Below are 22245 nucleotides of genomic sequence, written 5' to 3'. Positions count from 1 at the left end.
TATTGCTTTTGAATATAAAGCAACAGTTAACTTATCAAATCATCAGGTACAAATCTATTTAAGAAATACATTTCAATACATTTTTAATGTAGAGCAACAGTTATAAAAAACAAACCATTCCTGAACTTATCTTAGACTAAACAATGTAGCACATCTTTCTATTAAGAAAAAATAACTTTTTTTTTTTTTTAACACTTTTTACTACTAAAAATAAACAAGGTTCTACAGAGAGTCTATCTACATAAATACTTTTGTTGTAAAATGAAGAGTAACATTAACCTAACTGGTTACCATTGCAATACTGTGACAAAAATTCAGCACATTGGGCCTTATTATTACATTTTAGAGCTATGCTTGGTATTTTATCTAACATTATTCAATGATGGATGTGTTCTAAATCATCTTTTGGATTTCAAACAGCAACATTTTGTCCAAAATATATGAGAACATCAGTGATACAGTCTTTACTAGCCTGTCAGAACCCTCTACAGACATGGCCGAAAATATTGGCACCCCTGGAATTTTTACAGAAAGTACACCATTTCTCCCATAAATTGCTGCAATTACAAATGTTTTTGGTATACACATGTTTATTTCCTTCACGTGCATTGGAAAACACAAAAAAACAGAAGAAAGAAGGTACAATTGACATAATTTTACCCAAGACTCAAAAAATGGGCCAGACAAAATTGTTGGCACCCTCAACTCAATATTTGGTTGCACACCCTTTGGAGGAAATAACTGAAACCAATCGCTTTCTATAACCATCAACATGCTTCTTACACCTCTCAGATGGAAATTTAAACCTCCACTATGTTTGTAGGTACTGTGCTCTTTTCTTTGTAGGCCTCATTCCATTTTCTGTGAACAGTAGAATGACATGCTTTTCCAAAAAGCTCTACCTTAGTCTCATCTGTTCACAAGTCGTTCTTCCAGAAGGACTGAGGCTTACTCAGGTATATTTTTGCAAACTCCAGTCTGGCTTTTTTATGTCTCTTTGTCAGCAGTGGGGTTCTCCTCCGCCTTCTGCCATAACGCTTCTTCTCATTCAGATGATGACGTATGGTCTGAGCTGACACTTTTGCACCCTGATTCTGCAGGTCAGCCTGAATTTGTGTGGAACTTGACTGAGGATGTTTATCCACCATTCGAACTATCCTACGTTGCATTCTTTCGTCAATTTTTGTATTCCGTCCCCGTCCAGGGAGATTAGCCACAGCTCCATGGGTTATAAACCATTTGATTATATTACGCACAGTGGACAAAGGAACTTCAAGATCTCTGGAGATGGTCTTGTAACATTCAGATTGTTCATATTTTTCCACAATTTTGCCTGTGAAGTCCTCAGATGCTTCTCAGCTCTTCTTTCTCTTCTCCATGCTTGGTGTGACACACATAGGCACACAACGCAAAGGCTGAGTCAACTTCTATACATTGTAACTGCCTTCAGGTGTGATTTCTAGATTGCCAGCACCTGTTGCTTGCCACAGGTGAGTTTAAACAAGCATCACATTCTTGAAATAAAATGATTTACCAACAGTTTTAAAAGGGTGCCAACAATTTTGTCTGGCCCAGTTTTTGAGTTTTGTGTAAAATTATGTCAATTTTGGCTTTTTCTTCTATTTTTTTGTGTGTTTTTCCAATGCACATGAAAGAAATAAACATGTGTATACAAAAACCATTTGTAATTGCAACTATTTCTGAGAAATGGTGTATTTTCTGGAAAAATTCCAGGGGTGCCAATATTTTCGGCCATGACTGTATAGTACAGAACAATACATTTAAATATGTCTTTTATTCTGTAACATAGATTGTATCTTACCCAGAATCTGAGAGCCCAACAAATTTTGTCTTATTTAAGTATATTTATCAGAGGGAAAGAGGATGAGAAGTACCTTCCACAGGCAGAAGATCATCTACGGTCAGTTTCAAACTCTTGCCCCTCCTGAACACACGAACTGTGTGCCACTCATTATCGTTCAGATTCTGACCCGCAAATATAGTCTCTGGACCTTTGCCTGCAGGACAGTCCAAACAACGGTTAACATGCATACACACACTCATAACAGAGAGGCAAACAAATAGCAGATATAAAGAGAATCAGAGAGGGAGGGGGGGATCGAAAAGAGGACAGAGTGAATGAGTGAAGTAGTTGGACAGAAGCAGAAAACATTAAGGTAAACATAGTTAATGGTCCATAAAAACACATCATTCTGACTTGCATTTGCAGTACTTTTCGCACCATTAGAAAGGGCAAAAAAATTCTGAATTCTCACCATTTTCTTTGAACCAGGAGGAGGGAGGCAATATTCAAACTAACTGTTTTTCTATGAATGTGTAATGCCCACACTTTTACTTCAATTAGGAAACAAAGGCAAATTAGGCTTTTCAGTAGAACTGATCTTCTATTTCATGTTAGTTTCTTTCATTTCTATCAGACCACATGGTGGCAGCAAATAACTACCAAAAGGCTACGACTGAGCAACCACAGAGCATCATTCTCCATCTTGTTTACCTACGACAGTGCGACCCAGTATTTGGTTTCTCTCATGTCCACCACATGAAATGAAATAATGATGCAGAAAGAAACACTTACATAATAAAAGCAGTGTGGCTGGTTGGTGAAAAATCAAATTAATACAAAAAGCAGAATAAACAAGCCATTGTTCCTGGAACTCTAGTCACACAAAAAAACAGAAAATACAGAATGTGATCTTAATCAGCACCCTTGAAAATGAATGGGTGCTTTGGAAGAAGAAGCATTTAGATAAAATTGCACAGATTTTTTCATCAGGTTTTACGCACCTTCATTAAAACCCCAAATTACACCAAATTGTCATTCAATTGAATAACCTTTAACTAATAACAAAACAATCTCTTAATCATTCCTTCACTGAATCCTGAAACCGGTGTATTAATATTGTATGAAGTGTGTCACTGCTGGCAGCCTCTAATGGAGATGTCACACAGAATCTCGATGCCAAAAACCTCAAGGAGAGATTTAGAATTCTTGATAAATCAGACAAATTGCACCAAATCTCTGCAATCTCATGGACAGGAAAAAAGAAAAAAATTTCTCCAGGATACACTTCTCCACTAATAAATTCCACATCGGTCCAACCGTGGAAACACATTCTTTTATTTTATTGTTGATTTTTGCACAGCCTCCATCTAACAGCCTCTTTAAATTGCTATATAACCCTGATGTTTCCCTACTGGGTACACATAAGCAAACAGGCCAATGAGGATGTGCCACTGTGACAGTATTAAAATCCCCAGGCTCCGGATACCTTGCCCACTGTGGGGAGCATTTCAGACGGGTGCCAGGTTCATTCGCCTGAACCCATTTATGGCTATTTATTTCCTGCTTTTCTGCAATCTTCAAAGCTCCGGTGCAATGTGTATGCAAATCTGAGGGTGCCAAAGTACTGGGACACACTCAATCTCAGAGGCACAGTTCTGCTTTGTAAGCACTAAACACCGGGGCAGGATTGAAACCAGACGACTGGCGAGGGATTAAGGAGGAGAGATATGAAATAATGGGATGGAGTTGGACTTGAAAGCATGCTTGATCTTTGCCTTCCATCATTCTGTCCTTGTTGCTCTCCAAGGAGGGAAGAAAGGGAAAGGGAAAAAGAGGTCAATTGTATGAAGAAGCACATTCCTGCACAACATCCACTTCTGTGGGCCCTGGTTTTATGCCTGTAGTGCAGTCTGTGGTCCAAACCACCAGCTGCTGGCGAGACATTAAGGCCCTTTAGTCCACTGTCTGTTGTGTCCAAGCCTCTCTAGGGCCCTCGCTGATGGTGATCTATCTGCCGTGATGGATCTGCAGTGATCCCTCCGTGCCTCACCGACTTCGAGCCCAAGGGAACAGTGGAGAAGTGTGGCACAGGGCCGCATGAGCAGATGTGATTATCCAGTCAATCAGCTCTGGCTAGCTGGATGACATGTCAGATACTGGTGCCGCCTGCCCTGACACTGTGACTCACACAGGTGGAGGGAACAGGAACACACTGACCAAGCAGCAGGCCACTGCACTGGATTACCGTCAACACAGACATCAAAGCCGCAGCAACACAGCAAGGGAAGCTTCAGCCAGCTGCCATGCTACGGTACCTGCTTGTCCAACCAGTGCCTTGCTAAGAGAAAAGCTATTGTTAAAATGTTTGAACAAGCAGAGGGTAACACAATAAATCATGACAATCAGTATCTATCTGCTGATTCTCTCCACTTGCATTTATGTTTATGTGTTCCATTACTGAGAGCCCCTGATTATGTTGTAACTTTTGGGTGATTGCTAGGATTTCTTTTTACATGTTTTAAGGAGATACTATTAAAGGACCACTGAGCCAACCTGTTAGCCTCTTTATGAAGTCTTTGCAGATATTTAGAACAACATCATAATTGCTTATTAATTTAAAACAGTTAAGTGCTGCAGAGGTGCAGAAACACACATATGCTGATGGTGAGTATCTCCGCTGCAGGGAGGGTATTTTATGATTTTTTTTGTCCCATATTTACATCATATTTCAGAATTTCTTATAAAATTCTCTACATAAAAGTTGGTATATTGAATAAAGAATTATTTTGAGATTTTAGGGTGTCACTTTTTTACAGTCACACTGTATGTTATCACTATATATATATCTATATATATATCTATATATCTATATATATATATATATATATATATATATATATATATATATATATATATATATATATATATATATATATATATATGTGTGTGTGTGTTTCTTTCAGATTTATTCATCTACAGTTTTCTTGTTCCTTTTAACAGAATTGATCTGTCTGCTGACCACATTGTTTTACTTGTTACCAGATTAGCTTCTTTTACTTTTCCAAGCTTAAATTAAAAGCAAGACTGGAAATCGCTGCTCAAATTGGCAAAATTTTTAATGAGGCAGTTCAATAACAGTTCTAAATGCATATAGTGACAGGATTTGATCCATTTAGCTCAATTGTATAAGATCACCAAAATAGTAGGGCCCAAAAGTGTATTGGTAATGTGTTTAAATCACAAAATTTACGAGTAAATACACCAATGTCTTCTGCCTGAGAACGCAACATGCACCTCACTCACACATGCATCTTCCCCTTAAATCACCCTCTGATCTATCAGTCCTGACATACACACAGGTGTAACATCCATGTAAAAAAACATGTCCTGCAGCTCTTTCACTCTAAATAATTCAAAAAAACTAAAGATTGATGTGTGGATAAGATCAGTTCCAAGAGAAAAAAAACACCTTGAGATGCTGCTCAGGAAGGTCACAGAGAGAATAATCGCATTAAGTAGCTCTCATCACTGCATCACAGCTACACTGTAAATTGTGATTATCCTGCAGTTCAAGTTAATGAATAATAGAAGACCAGAAATGCAGAAAAAAACGCCAATCTGTCACAAGATATTTTTAGTTCATACTTCCAGTTTGTTGTCACTCAGTGCATGTTAACAGTGTTTAAGTGGAAGTGGCAGTGTTTTCTTCAGACAGCTCTGGGCAGCCCCAGGGAGCCTAGGTACCTAATTGACAGTGATGTGTTCTTTGAGTCGGTGCTAAAATTCTTCATCCACCAAGCTGACCGGAGCTGCAGCGCCTGACAAGACACATTAATTAACACAGAAAAAAAGAGGACAAAAATAATCTAGGAAAAAAAAGGAATTAAACGCTAACTCCTCATAAGTAGAAATGCACTGGCTTAACACAGTTCTTTCCAAGAACTTCAATTAAACATTTTCTTATGACACAATTAGGTCTGGATCTATTAAAGAAAGACCTGCTGTTTCCAGCCTTGTGTTCTATTGTACTTATACATTTGCTTAAAATGTGGACAGAATCAAAATAATTCTCTTTGGAATACACTGTGTAGCAAACATTTGTAGCATGTGCTGATATTTATCAAACATTTAATTCTGCAAATGCAGCACATAGTCATTTAACAGCAGTATTGCTTGAGAGAATGAAAGAACTACAGCATGACATGTTTGCCTAAAATTACCTCACTGTCAAAACAGATCAGTGCTGTATGATCATATTTCTGTTTGCATTATTCCTACATCTAAGTGACACCACTCTGCCTCTATATGGTGCTATACACTACATTTTTTTTACTGTCTATTAGCACTTATTCCACCAGTTCTACACTAAACAGGACGACCTGCTCCCACCCATGCTATGTACCATAAGGCTGATTTGGAGGAAATTTGCTGAATGAATGACAGTAGAAATAGAGTAATCAGAACAGTAAATATTAGTATAACAACTACTGATGTCTGTGTGTGCACAGATTATGCCTTCACACTATCCTCATAAACCAAGAATGACCTTTTAAAGCAGTGGAATGGGGGGAATTAGAGCTTAGAGCTTTGTATTTGCATACACAAACAAGGGATGCAATCCAAGATGCATGAACAATGCTATTTAGCATTTAGAAAGGTGTTAAGAAGGGCTGGCTCAGAGGAGCAAGTCTAGAGGTCACATCATGCGATTCTGTAGGGGGGCGTTTTGTTGTGTAAGTTTCCACATCTCATCAGGCAGTGACCTTCAAGTACTGTAGCACTTTACACACAGAGACATCCAACATTTGTGTTTTCAGACAACAGTTTGTCCTTATATACAGTATGTGACACAGTCTGGCACACTATTACACAGCTTAAACTGTCTCATTTCTGTTGCTATTTACTGATACCGAGAGTGTCTGTCTCTTCAGAATCTTTAAACAGGGGAGAAAGGCTCATGTGTTATGATTCCAAAGAACCAATTATTAATTCATCACTGCTCCTGAATAATAAATGTCAAGGATATTTACCTTCCAAAATACTGCAATGTAACCTCTTTGTTCAAATGTGCACACATACACAAACACACGCGTGTCCACCACGAATCCCACAACAAGATCTATCCTTTTTTCCTCCCTCTTCATCCCTTTCTTTTCCGCTCTGTAAGACAGGTTAATGAGAATAATAAAATCACACTCTGTATTTCCTCTGTGCTTTGAATGGCCTCATCAATTTACAAGCGGCGTGAATATTGAAGAAGAAAGGAAACAAAAAAAAACAAGAAAAGCAAAGGGAAGACAGAGAAATCATGCATGTCTAAAATACCTGCGCTTCCATAGCATGCGTTTTATATCAGCTTGAATTCATGAGCGAAAAGGTTCATTAATTAAAAAAAACTAAGTGTGTGAAATCACAGCTGACTGCCAAGTTTGGGTTCATCATTAATTAAAGCCTCCCTCCATTTCCTCCCTTCTGCTTATTACTCTCCTGGACATCAGCAGAAATTTCTTATGTTCTCATCGCTGTTGAAATTTGGTATGACAACATGTAATGTCAATGTCAAAGCAAAGGGCATGCCAGATATATTTCAGTGCATTGACTGAACTCCCTTCACCACAGCTTGAGAATATTTTAATCTCAGGGTCATGTACGAAATTAAAATGCAAACATGGCTATGAAACAACACTTCTAGGGACTAAAAAGCAAAGACTTAGAGAAAAAGAAGACGAAGAAGAGGAAGAGGAAGAAGAAGAACAAGAAAGGTGAACAGTAACTTACTGGAGGTACAGTTAATCCTGATACAATCTAGATGGGGAAGAATAGATGAGAGATAAATTCATCTTTCAACGTTACAGCTGCAGACATCATTAAAGCATACAGTCCACCCCTCTGGGGACACACACATGGACACTGTCCGTCCTCTGATGCTTTCACCCATGGCCCCGAGCTGCAGTGAGCTGCTAAAAGCACTGCAGTATAGTCCTTCCAGAGAAGCTTATTGGAATATATGCTACAGAAATGTAGAATCACGAGCTGAGGATTAGTTATATGATGTTTAGATTTTTTTTTTGTTTGTTTTTCTTACATGGCGTCATCTTTTTACATACTGCAAGCTAGAGGATTTCTGTTTTAAGGAGGATATCTACATAATGAAAGCATCAGATTTTGGTCAGGGTCAGACAGGGCCAACTGGAAGGCATTTCAACCCCCCCCTTCTACCTAACTATAAATGCACCATCTCCACAAGATGATCTTAACATTTTGTCATGTTGCTTTTCAATGCTTAACCATTGTCATCTTTGTACTGCATCATATTACGGCTTCACTAAAACCAATGACGTTCAATATGTAGTGTAAGTAGGAATCTGCATTGAAAAACAGTACTATTTGCGCTAGTGGAGCAGTGGCAAAATACCATTAATTAAGTTGGACCAAGTACTGCACTTAAGTACAATTTGAAATATTTTTTACTCGAATGTATTTGTGTATTTGCACTGTATGCGTCTTCATCCATTACTAAATATTCACATTTTTACACTACTACCATTTTTTTGACATCTTCTTAGGTGGTGTAACCTATGATCCACTTATGAAAGGTGATGTTGTCATGGATTGTACTACCCACTTCAGTCTAAAAATAGGTCAAATTAGCTCCATCCCAGTCAGCATTAAAATGATGCATGCTATTACAGCAGTGATAATAAATTCAAAAATTATTATAGTAGAGGCCAGTATGCATCACAAGTACATCTACTTTTTACTTATGAAATCTTACAAACTTACTTCAGTAAAAAACATGAATACTTTCATATTTCAATATACTACCCTTGACTATGTAAAATATCTAAAATAGACCTACAGTGGCACAGAAATGCTATTACAGGTTCATATAATCCATAAATACAATAAATAAAAAATAAAGTACATTTTGCTGCTACTGTATGTGAAGGATATGAACTGTGGCATTGTTTATTTTAAATTAAAAACTACTGAAGGCTATTACGTATGCCACTACGGTTATTTTTTCCCCAGAAAAGAAAAATAGTGATTGTTTCGATTCTAGTTGATTTTTACTACAGTGAATCCAAAGCTGTACTATTTTCGTATCTTACTTCACCTCTCTGTTTCCTGAGGCTGAGCTCATGTCGTGCTCTGAGAAAGGTGACCCAGATCGAACTCCCTCCCCCTCCTTCCCATTTGGCCCTGCTTGTCATGTGTTGTCAACCACAGCAGAAAAGTGGTCGCAAACAGCCAGAGACCAACACTAGCCTACCCTTACAGGGAATGCTCTGCTTTCTGAAGGAGCGACAAGGAAGACATTCTTCAAGGGCTGACGGCCAAAGACAAACTCAAAAAAAAACAAACAAAAAAAAAATCCTCAAAAATGTGTCAAAGAGAATTCAAAAGAAAGAAAGCAACACACTGTTGTTTTCATCAGAGGGCATCTTTTTGTGGTCCCAATGATCTGACTTGTCAGCTCTGTCAGTGAGTGGCGCTGTTGTCTTCCATGGTGGGACACATGATTCCTTGTGGTTGACAGCAGACACAGACTGTCTACTTTGCATGCACCGCTAAACGGCTCCGCTTAGGGAGCCCATTTCTGTTTAGCCAGTGGAAAGAAGAAATAGATGGCTATCATTTGTGTGGCATCGCTCTGTTTGAGAGATATCAACCTTTTCACAGCCATCATTGGATTCTTTACTGAGCAAATGAGCACACATACATACACAAGAATATCTATCTTTCATTTCATCCTTCATATTCTGTTGTTTTTTTTTTTTGCTGTAGGCAGGAGGTACTCATTTAAGACGCAGTTGCTGATTTATGTGCAATCACACATTCCTCCAACAATGATTAAAGTGCAAAGGTGCGCAAGATTATTATTAGAAACGTGTGCAGAGCATTGATTAAGCACAGCTGCGGGCTGCATCATATTAGGCAACCACTAGCTGAGTGTAGCTGCAATATTATAAACACACTCCATCTATAGAATAATTCTTAGCTTCCTCATACAAATGATAACAGTTTTGAAATGAAACAGCAGCACACAAGATTACAGCAGTGTGTGCACTACATGGACAATTCCCTTTCGAGCGATGCACATCTATAGCTGCTGATCTGAGTAAGCTGATGGAGTGGGCAGCGAGCATTCCCTGCTGGGCAACAGTAGCTGTGTGCTCAACTGGCAGTGAGCAGAGAGCCGCAGACTCTTGCCATTGAAAGTCTTTACACCATCTCCGTCTATTCAAAATATATATATATATATATATATATAAAAATACGGATAATTGATGTCCGTGCATGTGTGTGTGGGAGACAGAGTGCATATGTTATCGAGCTTAATTTGACTTTGCTGCCGCAGCCTGTGTACATCCGAGGCGTTACCTAAATTGACAGTGAGGCGGACGCGGCCGCTTTCCAGCTCCAGACGCAGAGTGTCAGCAGAGTCCCGAGACGTGGTGGCTATTAGGATGCCATAGGCTCGCTGGGAGCGGAAGCGCAGAGACACATCCTCAGCCTCTGTGTGCATCACCAGGGGTAGCTGGACCTTCATAAACTTACTGCCGTCATAGCTGAGGACAGTCGCCTCTGCAGAGAGAATAGGGAAGAAAACAAGATGAGGGATTGGCAAAATGGACTGAAGCAGTTTTATGGTAAGCCAATGACCTGGGCTGTCAACTCAACTGAAAATAATGTCCTGTTTGTGGATATAATTTAATGTTGTGACTTTCACTCGTTTAAATCTTGATGAAAGATAGAGGAAATAGTAAACCTTTAAGATGAGGAACAAAGGGGCAGCCACAGTCTCCCAGGGGTGGCTGTGGGTGCGTTTATCAGACAGGTGCTTTGAATGTGGTTTTCAAAAGAAAGGATACTGCATCTCACAGACACCTCGTGTCATTCTGTCTGCTGATGGATCCCACAATTAGCCTACTAGGATTACAAATACAATACAAATGCAGTGGGTCAATTCAAAACTCTCTGAGTAAGCAGCTGCTAAGTGGCATGTACCCAAATATGTCATCCGAAAGCAGTGTGTCAAGACTTGTCACAAGTCAGACATCGCATTACACTGTGTACTACAGCTGACAGCTACCCAAACTCTTTCCAAAGTCTGAGTCCTGTCTCCTCTCTGCCAAATTAGGTGCTGGACTCCTATTGTGACAACACAGAGCATGCAGGTAGGTACATGCTGGAACAGTAGTTAGACAAAAAAAAAAAAGGAAACAGTTTGAAGGCATGACAACAGGCTTAATGTCCTCCTACAGAACAAGTGGCTGCACTCAATTCACATTTTTTTTGTACCTGCAATATAATGGTGGCAAACTACAAAAGGACAAATTGGTATTGACTGAGAGAAAAAAAGTACAAACGGTGACAGAATTGTAATAGTCTGCGGACCTTGAATATTGAGCTCCTGCTCAGGGTGACTGCATTTACTCAAAGCATTAAGCACCCGTCTGGTGAAATGCTGGGGAGATTGTTTAACGCTGGCAGGAGGTTGTAACAACATTTCCGGAAGTGTAACTAAACCATAACCCAATAACAAAGCCATTACGGCAGCTGCAGTGCTGAGACAGATAGAAGGCGAGTTGGAGGGATGGGAGATGGAGAATGGTGGGGGTGATAGGGTACCGATGTACACACACCACCTCATCACCACTTCCTCGCCACACAGAGCCAATGTCACATCCATCCCCTGGGATGACTCCGTCACATTCCTCACCCAAATCCAATTTCTCCACGCCCTCCTGGGGTATGCTGCAGATGACAGGGGCGTGTGACAAACGAGTTCTCACTGCTAAACTGTCTGCTTCCTGCCAGGCAGCTAAAGCAAAGAGCTGCATTTGGAAACTGTTAGCAGATGCCAGGAAAAATGGAGCAACTGTTCAAGCACCTGATACATGAAAAATGTTTGTCGCTGTATTATTAGCTCGCACCTATACCCATTGAGACCAGATATTAGTTATTGTCTATAGTTAACCGTGCATCATACTGAATACGAATGAACTGTAACTGTCTGTTGTTCAGAAATATGTTTCAACTGATAAAAATGGGATGTGAGAATTATTTCTGACAAACGAGTGACAGATCTAAGTGCTTCTCTGTATAGAATTCCTGCCCAAGCATTAACACCTTTAAAGTGTCTCAGTCTGAAACAAGATCCATTTTAGGTGCAAAAAAAGGCTCCAACTGAAAATGAAACTAAAAGAAAAAGAAAAACACATCCACTGATAATGCTGAAAATGTGCTAATCCATTCTCTGAACTGGTATAGTATTGTGCCAGCATTGGTTCGTGACCTGCCAGCTGTATATAATAAACTCCATCAAGTTTGGTCAAGTGCCTGACATGAATAGAGAACCAAACGCCTACCTTAAGGTGAAAGAAAAAGCTCCAATATGATGCAACGCCTCTTATAAATAATATATAAGGATAAGATTAATCACAACAGGAGCAAATATTGCATTTCATCCAAAATGTCACCTCAGCTGAGATGCATATGAGATTGTCTAAAATGCCATAAATGTGAAATCTCCAGAAAGTAGATATGAAAATATGGACAATGACATGTGAGGGAATCATTACCTAATGCAAAGTGAACACCTGTCAAAAATCCAATCCTGGCAGCCCAGTCATTTTTAATGGCATTCCCATGTTTAATATCAAAATAAATTGAGAGGACTGAAGCCAGAGCTTCTGTCTGTGCCAACCCACCAGGAGGCTGTCAGAGGGGAGATGGAGCATACCAAACTAAACCAAGCATTCATTTTCTGTCTTGTAAAGCACAATGCAACATTGTTTTGTGATTTTCACAAGAAAACAAGGAGCAATTTGTGGGATGCGTTTGAGGGGGGGCACTTTCAGAGAAATAACAAATAAAGCTGTGCTACTAACAAGGGCGGATGTGGAGGGGTGGGGAGCAATGGCAGACAGGCACACAGCTCTTCCTCCATTCTCCCCCAAGGAGAACCGGCTCTGCAAGAAGGGAGAACTGTCAGCTGCATGTCACAGGATTGTGATGTCCCACAGTATCAGGGCACCGAGCTCAACCCAATTCAAAATGTGCCGGAAAACAACAGCCAAAGGCTTTTTGGAAAATGTATGTTCAACATCCATAATAAACAGGAAGAAATGGCTTAGAGATATCATAAATAATTCAAAGCAGCTCATGTCTTCTTCACTGCAGCCTTCTTTGAGAATCTTAGGATGCACAATCCAAGAAATACACTCACTGGCTATTAAAAGTGTGAAGACAACCTGCCAGCTGAGTGGATTTCTAGAGACAGGGAGACTATTTTCTCTCTACACAGAAAGAGGTAGCAGCATCATGGGCCAATTTCACATCTGCTGCTCTGTGACCAAACTGCAACTTTATTAGAGCTACAAAATGAGAGCAAACATAGAAAATAGATCAGCTCAGAGTGGTGGAATATGCAGCTTCAGCGAGTGCTGTCAGGAATGCACGCAAAAGCCAAGATACAAAGTATTTAGTATGCATGAATTAGGTTTTTCAACCCATTTAAGTTATTAAAGAAGAATTACACCTTAGTTTAATGATTTACAAGTTAAGCTTCAGTCTTTGGTCTTTGATGTCAGAGTCTTTTAGCAGGACCTATTATCAGAAGCAGGAGAAATCAGACATCCAAAGCCTTAATGTACAGCTTAGATATAGACCTCGACAAAGAGTTTGACACTAATTGAATCCTTCCTTCAGGTTTGCCTACTAAAACAAATTTAACTCTTTATATATTTCCAGAGCCAAACTTCTGCTTCACAACATTCACTTATATCCCCAGAAAATCAACCCCCAGTCACATTTTTTCATGTTTTTCAACCAATTTTCTACGCATCTGTGTGCATCGCTTAAGGGCATGGGACAACCAGTTCTCTCTAATTTGTGACTACATTCAAGTGTGGTGAATGGTGACTAACACACAGTGTGCTGTCAAAGGGCATGGCTAAACCGTGTTTTAATGCTAAAGCGCAGCCATATTCCCCTTTGAGGGCATTTCACAATTATACAATAACATTCTGCACCTCTTGGCTTTTGCTTCGGACCAATGGCAAATGGCTTCATGCTCTGAAAAGCAATAAATGTGCTCAAAGAACCCGTTTGTCTATAGCAACAATGATTTACATAATGATTGTATGTATTGTTGTGCACTATGGTTTTGAAGCAAGACAATCTACACCAATTGTCCATATGGCAATGATATATTGCAATTTTCTGGACTCACACCTCCACTGAATGACATATCCCTTTACAGTGACGAGATGGCGGAGATCTTAAACTAATAATATCACTGCTGAGCAGGTAAAAGCTCTGTGCAAAGCCTCCGCTAACATGTGCATATGTCAGCAAATTGAATGTATATGTCTGGCACATGTATTGTACAGTGAGCATACTTGTGCATCGATCTGTATATTGATCTTCAGCATCTTTCTTTCTTCATCTGGGGTACGTGTCAGTGAAGGCTCATGTACAGGCCCTGTCCATGTGAAATAATGCAGATGCTGTCAGCGTTAGAATTCAGCATGTCATATCTCATTAGGGAATATGTGCATGTGCTGCGGCGCACCTACTCCACCATCTGGGAGGCTGCTTTAGCCTCACACTGGAAGACTAATATTTGGGCTAATTAGCAACTGGAGGAACAATGAAGGGGAAGACATTTGGGATGCAAGGGGGGAAATTGCTTTGTCTGCTTAATTAAAATGTCTCAAAATAGGGCGAAAAGCGCCATGGTTCTCTTCCGAAGCTCCACCTCCTGTTCCTTCTACTCGTCATCATCGTCCTCTTCCTCTGCCATATGCAGTAGCTGTACTTTGCCACCGGGTGGTACACCATGCATGGATAAGTGAGAGCTGGGGTAATTCTTTTGACAGCTCCTCAGCCTGCTGGTGCCTGCTTCATCCTACCAGTGCAGAGGCAATCTGGAGCCATCAAAACAGCTGGCAGCACGCCAAGGCCCATCGTCCGTACCACTGCTCCCACTCACACTCGCGCTAATGCCAGTCTCACACACAAGAGCAGAGACAGTCAGAAAACAAGGGAGTTTCGACAGCAGAGTCGAGACGCCAGAAGACGCCGGAGAGTTCGGAGGGAGGACAGGAGGTCGTAATGGCAGAAATCTCTCAGTGTGAAGCTGATTCGAACACAGAGCTTCCTTTGTTTTCAGACAGAAGTTGGGGTGGATTATATCTTTTTGAATCCAAGAACACTCTCTGGATAAGTAATTATCTTCCTGAAGAGAAACGATCTGTATCCCTTGCCCACTCCACCTCCCTCATGTACTATGCCCTAATTCCTGTCAACTCATTAGTTAGAATGGAAGAGCACATGTGGAAAATCAGAGCAGCATAGACACAACCCTGGTTGACATATTCATCTCATGTAGAAATTCATTTTATTTCTCTCACACATTCAGCCTATTTTCATTCTCTCAAATGAAATATTAATTTCTTGCCATAGCATGAACTACATGCCTGCATTGACAGAACTTGTTATGACACATTTCCGACTGAATAAAGTGCATTCCTAACAAAAAACAAAAATGGCATCATCTTTCTGGCATCATGTGCATTTGTATCATTTTGTTTCCATTTGACTCAGCAGATTTCTATTGAGTCGAATCATTTGCATCCCAGGCAGACATATCCTACATCCCAAATATGAGGTATTGAGGCAGTGCAATTTTATAAGGTGAAAGCACGGAGGGATAGCACGAGCGCATGTAGAGCTGACACATGTAACTGCGTGGGATGTGATACATTCCAAGTGGAGTTAAATTTTTCAGATGAGAGAATGTGTTCCTGCTGTTGTCCCTGCGCCGATGTATCACGCTGTGATAACGGTGTCACATGCTTGGGCTCTTTTTGACATTTGCCTTGATTGTGCATATGTTAACTGTTTCCGCTCATTTGCTGCTATTGCTCTGTTGAGACTTGGTGATGAATGCTGCACATACTGCTGAAAGATAAAAGGTTTACCGCCTGAGTGCTGTTCTGTATATATGAAGAAACACTGCAAACTTTGTATTGTCTTTGTATTGGTCCGGGGAAATATCTGTGATATCTGTCTGATGATTCACTGTGTACAGTAGCTTTACATACAGTGAATAGCCCCTATGAACATGGCTATCATTAATTCATGAAAACAAAATAAGCATATCATTGAGCCACTCGTATATAGCTGAATTCAAATAGTGTAAAATATTATTCTGGGAGTCAGCTGATTTTCATTACTGGCAAATCCGAGGCTATTAATATAAGTTAATATTGCAGTTGTCTTCTGTGAATGAACTATACATCCATCATATTTATTCACCCAGTCTGATTATGTAAATAAGCTTGAAATTCGAATTTTAGACTAATTGCCTGGCAGCAGACCATATTAACAAGCAATAGGATTTGCAATTCACCCACAGCTGGTTGTTGTCTTAATCGAACTAGGTTTCAATCAAAGACGTCAAAGGGCAATCAGCCGGTCAAAAAGGCCCACAAGCTAAAGCTGAATTTGCAGAAATGCAGAACCCTGCTGAGTTTAGTTCACATATGACTCTCTCTAATTTAATAAGGACAGAAAATTCCTTTTAGTTCTTTGATTTCAGCTAGATTACCGATATGGTCACATCAAACAGGAATGCAGCAAAAAGATCTGCAGTGGAGTGTTGAGGCGAGTTTATCAAGATGGTCTCAGGGCTAACTTCAAGCTAATGCAGCTTTAACTTTAGACAAACGCAGACTGCACGATTACAGCCAAAACAATAATCATCTTTAAACTGAGGTCCCATTCACTTCTCAGCATTATTCTGGTTTGACAAAAATGAGAACAGCGCTTTCATTGCTGTGCTACATTTGGACTAATGCACAAATATGTGCATTTATAATATTTTAGTCTTAAAAAAGAGTTCCTCTTCACCTGAATTCAGTGTCTCACCTTCAGGCAAAATATAAATAAAACTGTACTTAAAATGCCTCACTTGCTGAATATATTTTTATTGATAGATATTAAAATTTACTGATGTTCCTGAAATGCTTAACATGCAGCCATGTCCAGAGATGTCTCCCCACTCCACCCCACAAAAAATTACTTAGTAAAGTGTGAAATAAGGTGACAATCACATAAACAAATATTGATTATAATGTCATAAGTCATACCACCACCAACATAGACAGCTGTTTTGTTTTTAACAAGCATACCTATGAAATATGTGCTTCCCGTGTAATAATTTACTGCAGAGTCAGGGGAAAGGCTGCTACAGCCAAGGCATTGAGCTCTAAGATTTCAGTGGGACACTCACTTCTCCTATTTCTCTTCTCTGGAGGAGAGACCCGTATAAGTATTCTGCACCAGGTCTGGTCATGAGCGAGTGGTTTGATGAGGCAAATGGTTAGCAGAAGACAGCCAATTTACAGGCTAGTGTGCATGGCGGACGTGACCAGCAGTGTTTCAGCGGTGCATCAGTCACCTGCCACTCAACATAGTCTAACATCAGCCCGCTGTATCCTGACTCATTCTGTCTGCCTCTCTGTGGCTGTCTATCTCCACATGCGCACTTTCTTTTAGCCGTGTATTACTTTCAGTCTGCTGTTTGAGAGCTGCTGATGTTCAACCGTCAGCCTAGATAAAAAGACCACTTGGAGGCTTTGACTGGTGATGCTGTTCAAACTGGAGCTCCCATAAAGACAAAGAATACTATATCTATAGGTGTAATTAAAACCATTCTTCTTCTAGTTTTCTTTGATGTTTATTAACTTGATGCTTTTGTGATCTAATGCCTACCTCAGAAGAAAACGCACAATGAGGAAGAAGCGTGCGGCATCATCAATGTTTCACACTGACAGGGATCCTGCCTACCATCCTAACAGCTGTGTAGACAAAATGTGCCAAAAAAACAAAGTTCTACCTCTTTCGCAGGAGCGTCCCAGGTATCCAGTCCCAGAGCAGTCGCACACGTAGCGGTTCCAGCCCTCTCTACAGATCCCGTTGTTTTGGCATGGATTGCTCAAGCACTGTTTGGGAGGCTCTTTAGAGCAGGACGGTTTGACCCCGGCAGCCTTCTGGACCTCGGCCAGGCGTCGGACATCCTTACTCTGTCCGTCAATAAATAAATCTCTGATGCAGCCCACGTAGCCATAGTTGAGCAGTGCTGTCCACACCTCAGTGGGGAACACCAGCCCCATTTTGTTCTCTGGCAGACCTCCGAGGTAGAGATTGTCATCCAAGTCCAGGATTTCACTTTCTCCAGGGGCTGTGTAAGCAGTACGGAGGGTATTGATAGATATTGTACCTAAAAAAAAAAAAAAGAGAGAGCGATACAGTTGGATAAGTTTTATTTTGCTGACTTACTTTGAGTTTATTCTCCAGATGAACAGATATAACACCTATTGATGATTATAGATGCCAGAAGACCCTACATGCCCTGTAGAAACACAAGCACACAATAAAGACCCATTTAAATATGGTTTGATGAAGAAATTAGCCTAATTAGTGTTATCCATCTGGACAGAGTCAGGATTTTCTTCATTTAGAATGACTGATGAGCGTTGATAAGACACATTAATCACAGGGCAGCTAGTCTATTAGTAGCCTAATCTGGGATCCCTAAGAGTACCCCCTTCATTTTCCTTGGATTTCCCATAATAAATCTCCTTTATCTATAAAGCAGTGGTCATAAAAAAAAAGAAAGGACAGGAGAAGAAAAATTGTTGCACCTTCTATCATTTTAGCCACCCTCACCCCCCCAAAAAAGAAAGAGGAAAAAACATCGAAGCCATCTTTTTGAACTTGATTAACAGACTGCAGGGTGTTTTTTTTCACCCTGTCTCTCCTTCTGTTTGCCTCTTCAACACATAAACCTGCAATGAGAGTTTGTGTGTTTCCCCACCATGATTTATCACTCTCATTCAGGTTTAATTCTCGATCTGGAGCACGGTAAACAACAGCGGACATGACTGGACTGTAAAGCTGTGGAAAAGGAAGGCCTTACTGTGGGACTCAGACCGGGTGATTAATTTGTATATGGATCTGTTACTCTCAGTGCAGGAGCCATTGTGGACTTTAATTAATGGCGGCTGCCTCCACTGCCCGCATCCTCGTCCAGTAATCTATATACCGTGCTGCTGAGGATCTACGGCGGCCACTGCCTGGGGAGAGTGGCAGAGAAATAGCGGGCTAAGGATGCTCAAAAATAAAATTGCCATAAAGTCATAATTTGCATTTTGAGTGGCAGATGCATGCCATGGCAGATATGAAGGAGCTATTAGTTGATTGCCTTGGGCTAAATGGCAGAGTCCTAACTGCTTGTATGTGGAAGCATAGCTTTTAAGTTACTTTTCTAGTCAAAGTGTTTATGTTGGGAAACAAGCCCTAAGCCACACATGAATTTTCAGCAGGACTGCCTGGCACATTTTAGAGACACATTAGACATTAAATGGGGCATTTCACATTTCATTACCACTACCATTAGCACGCATGAATGTACATATCACAATTAATTATACATATAATAAATATCTGCATTTCATTTCTTAATTAAAATGCATTTTGTTTGGGTTGGACTTTTAAAAAAATCAATTAAATGTAAAGAAAGAATGCTGCAAAAGAAAAAAAGAAAAACTATGAAATGACTCCATGTACTAATAATGATCTTGGATCTGTATGTTTTTTATAGCCAAGGTGAGAAAGCCTTTTTGCAGAAGTGCTTGAAAGAGACGTCTAAGGACCTAGTGCACAATGATTAACCTGGAGCCACTAACATGTTCCAGCTCTTTTCTCAGGGCCTTGGCCCCAGGCATCTGTTCCAGCACTTTCCTGCCGCCACCCACTGCCCCTGCTCTCTTCAGCCACAGCTGTTGAGACTTCCAAGCTTTGCACACTTGGCATGAACCACCCATCACGCAGCCAGAACAGCTCCCTTCAGGTTATAGCTAACGAGCTCACTACATCAAACTCATTAGCAAGAAAACTTTTCTCCTAGTAGAGCAGGTGCCCAGCTGAAGAATGAACACGAGTGCGGTCAGCGTGAACTGTAAGGGAAGTATCTGCATGTCAATTTTGTCAGATCCCACTCTATCACGAGTGGTTTGAAACATCACTTTGTAAATAATGCATTCACAAAGTAAATACTGAAGGAGTCATCATCAAGCCGATGGCCTCTTTAAATCTCAAAGTATCTATACTTAAGTGTTATTACAGTCGTAAACAGCAAACAAGGTCGCTGTAAGTCTACAGTAAGCATGTCTGTCTAAATTCATGCGAGTGGGAGACAAGAGAATGATGTCAGCATCTCTCAGGCATCTGCTCAGAGTGCACTGGCTCACTTGTCAACGTCCTGTAAGGATGTGTGTAAACATAGTCAAGCTATGTTAAGTCAGAAGGCAATACAAAATCCAATGGGGACCTGTGCCATCACCATGCCTGTAGCATGGGAAGCTGCAGGCATGTACACACATGGCAAGACTACCTATGCTTGGAACATTATTCATAGCCAAAATGGGCAGGGGATGTGTCTCCACGAATGCCACCCAACATAAAAGAGGAGGAGATATTGAACAAGATGAGAACATGGAGATAAAGATGTCTGGAAAGAATATGAGGGAGGGGTATATGATAACAGATAAGAATTCAAATGAGAGAACACAGCAGCAAATAATATCTTTGAGAAGCAAGCACAAAATGTACAGTAAAGGAGAGTTGTTCAAAATGATGATGCGGGCAGTAAATGAGGAGAAGATCAGCACTGCAGCCAATGTTGAAACACTGACCACATTTCTGTCTCTCCCTCTGTTGCTCTATGGGCTGAGCTGTAAATGGCACTCCATCATCAAACCTGAAGATAGGGGTCCAAATGACAGCTCAGATCTCTCTCACACTTTCTACATCAGCAGCCCGGCTCAACTTGGCATGATGTCCCCTAACCCCACTCACACATCCCCAAAACATGTTAGACAGGGGATTACTACAATCCAGTTAGTGCGATACGGCCAAATCTCTCTATGTGATTGGATTCTCTGTAGAGAGAGAAGCTTGTGAGGGGGCTGTGAGGATGGGGAATGTGTTGTCTATATGTGTGTGTCTGTTTGCTTGCTGTTTGTGTGCGAAGTAGTGGTGCGTGTGCCCTCGCAGGAAGTGGGGCTGCAACACTGCAAAGTCCGTGTAATGTCTCTGATGAGTGACCCAAAGCACTCCCAGCCCAGAAGGCCTCACTTAAAAGCAGAGTGTCTCTTAGCGGCTCTAATGCATTGAGGTTAAAAGATGCTGTCTGAGAGCGCGAGTCCATTTGCAGACTTGTTTCCTGCAGGAAGAGCCGCCTAAACTAAATAGGGCAGGGATCATTATCTGCTATTGTCACGGCTGCAGGAAGTGTTGCACATGGAGGACCGGGCTGCAGATAATTATGTCTGGCTGTAGTGTTGCACTTTTGTTATGAGTGATGTGCTTGGTGGTGTGTATTAATAAAACATCTGACACACAGATGAAAAGCTGAGAGTACCATATGTTTCGTGACTCCCGCTCTCAAGAGACCAGTGAATTCTTTACTTATGTTTTAAAATTACCTTAATTCTATCAAATATTAACAAGTATTGAAAAAGGGCACTGGGGTATATAGCAACCTGCAAGAGAAAGGCTAACACTATGTCGTAGTAGGGAGTGGCCTTTTATGGAGCTTCACATGCAAAGTTTCAAAGCTGCATAATATGTTGTCAGGGGCTTGTTATGTTCATTGAGGCTCCCAGCTCAGCTTTTATTCATATATCAATGTGTCAATAATTAATGGAAAAATACATGGAAAAAATCTCCATTCAGAAAAGCTATTATGAAAGTTTTTATGTCACTCTATTTGCACAATCTGCTATTTAATGCAACATTAAAGTTACATGTATCCTGGGGGAATGGAAATCACACAAGGCCTATTCAGTACAAAGGAAGTGCAAAAATTCCAACGCTTCCATTTGAGGTGCAGTGCACACATCATTACACACTGTAAACACCAGTGCTTTGTAGCATTCATAGAAATGTTAGATGGAAGATTTTAGATTTTGGAGGACTGTATGATTGGCTTAAATTTACGGGGTGGCCAGATTAGAATACCACTGCTAAATTTGAAAACTGCTTTGCAATTTGAAACATTGCAAGTGAGAGCAGTGTCTTCTAAATTTGCTCTTTTCTTCTCACGTGTCAAGTCATCATATTGCAGAGACCTTTTATATGTCCCCTTTACACTCCAGTACGTAAGTGTTGATGCCTTTGACTTGAGGAAAGGAAGAAAAGTTATTCTGAAATGTCATTAGTGCACAGCTCAGCACAGCACTGTGCAGGAACTGTCTTAGTCCTGGGAGAGACCACCTCCTGTTTCCATGGAAACTTAGGCAGGGTAGACAGAGAGAACAGTGAGTAGAGAGCTTGACGAGAGAGCTCGAGGTTCTGTGTGC

General features: G+C 40.6%; 1 protein-coding gene across 23 annotated transcripts in view; it reads right to left on the bottom strand.

The window, feature by feature from the left end:
• Positions 1-22245, bottom strand: part of LOC111562983 (neurexin-1a) — a 249785-nt gene that overhangs the window by 124804 nt on the left and 102736 nt on the right. For 16 of the 23 annotated variants that reach the window (XM_055018390.1, XM_023261828.3, XM_035944240.2 and 13 more), the window contains 4 exons: positions 17718-18101; positions 10190-10393; positions 7583-7609; positions 1896-2018 (listed from right to left, as the gene is read on the bottom strand). In XM_055018390.1, the coding sequence (XP_054874365.1) occupies positions 1896-2018; positions 7583-7609; positions 10190-10393; positions 17718-18101 (738 nt within the window). The remainder of the gene's footprint in view (positions 1-1895; positions 2019-7582; positions 7610-10189; positions 10394-17717; positions 18102-22245) is intronic. The other 7 variants (XM_055018392.1, XM_055018396.1, XM_035944257.2 and 4 more) reach the window with 1 other exon arrangement.

Source organism: Amphiprion ocellaris, chromosome 16 (genome assembly GCF_022539595.1).
Source record: "Amphiprion ocellaris isolate individual 3 ecotype Okinawa chromosome 16, ASM2253959v1, whole genome shotgun sequence".
NCBI lineage: Eukaryota > Metazoa > Chordata > Actinopteri > Pomacentridae > Amphiprion > Amphiprion ocellaris.
Note: the sequence above shows the minus strand (reverse complement) of the source record. Positions and strands in the feature narration are given on the sequence as shown.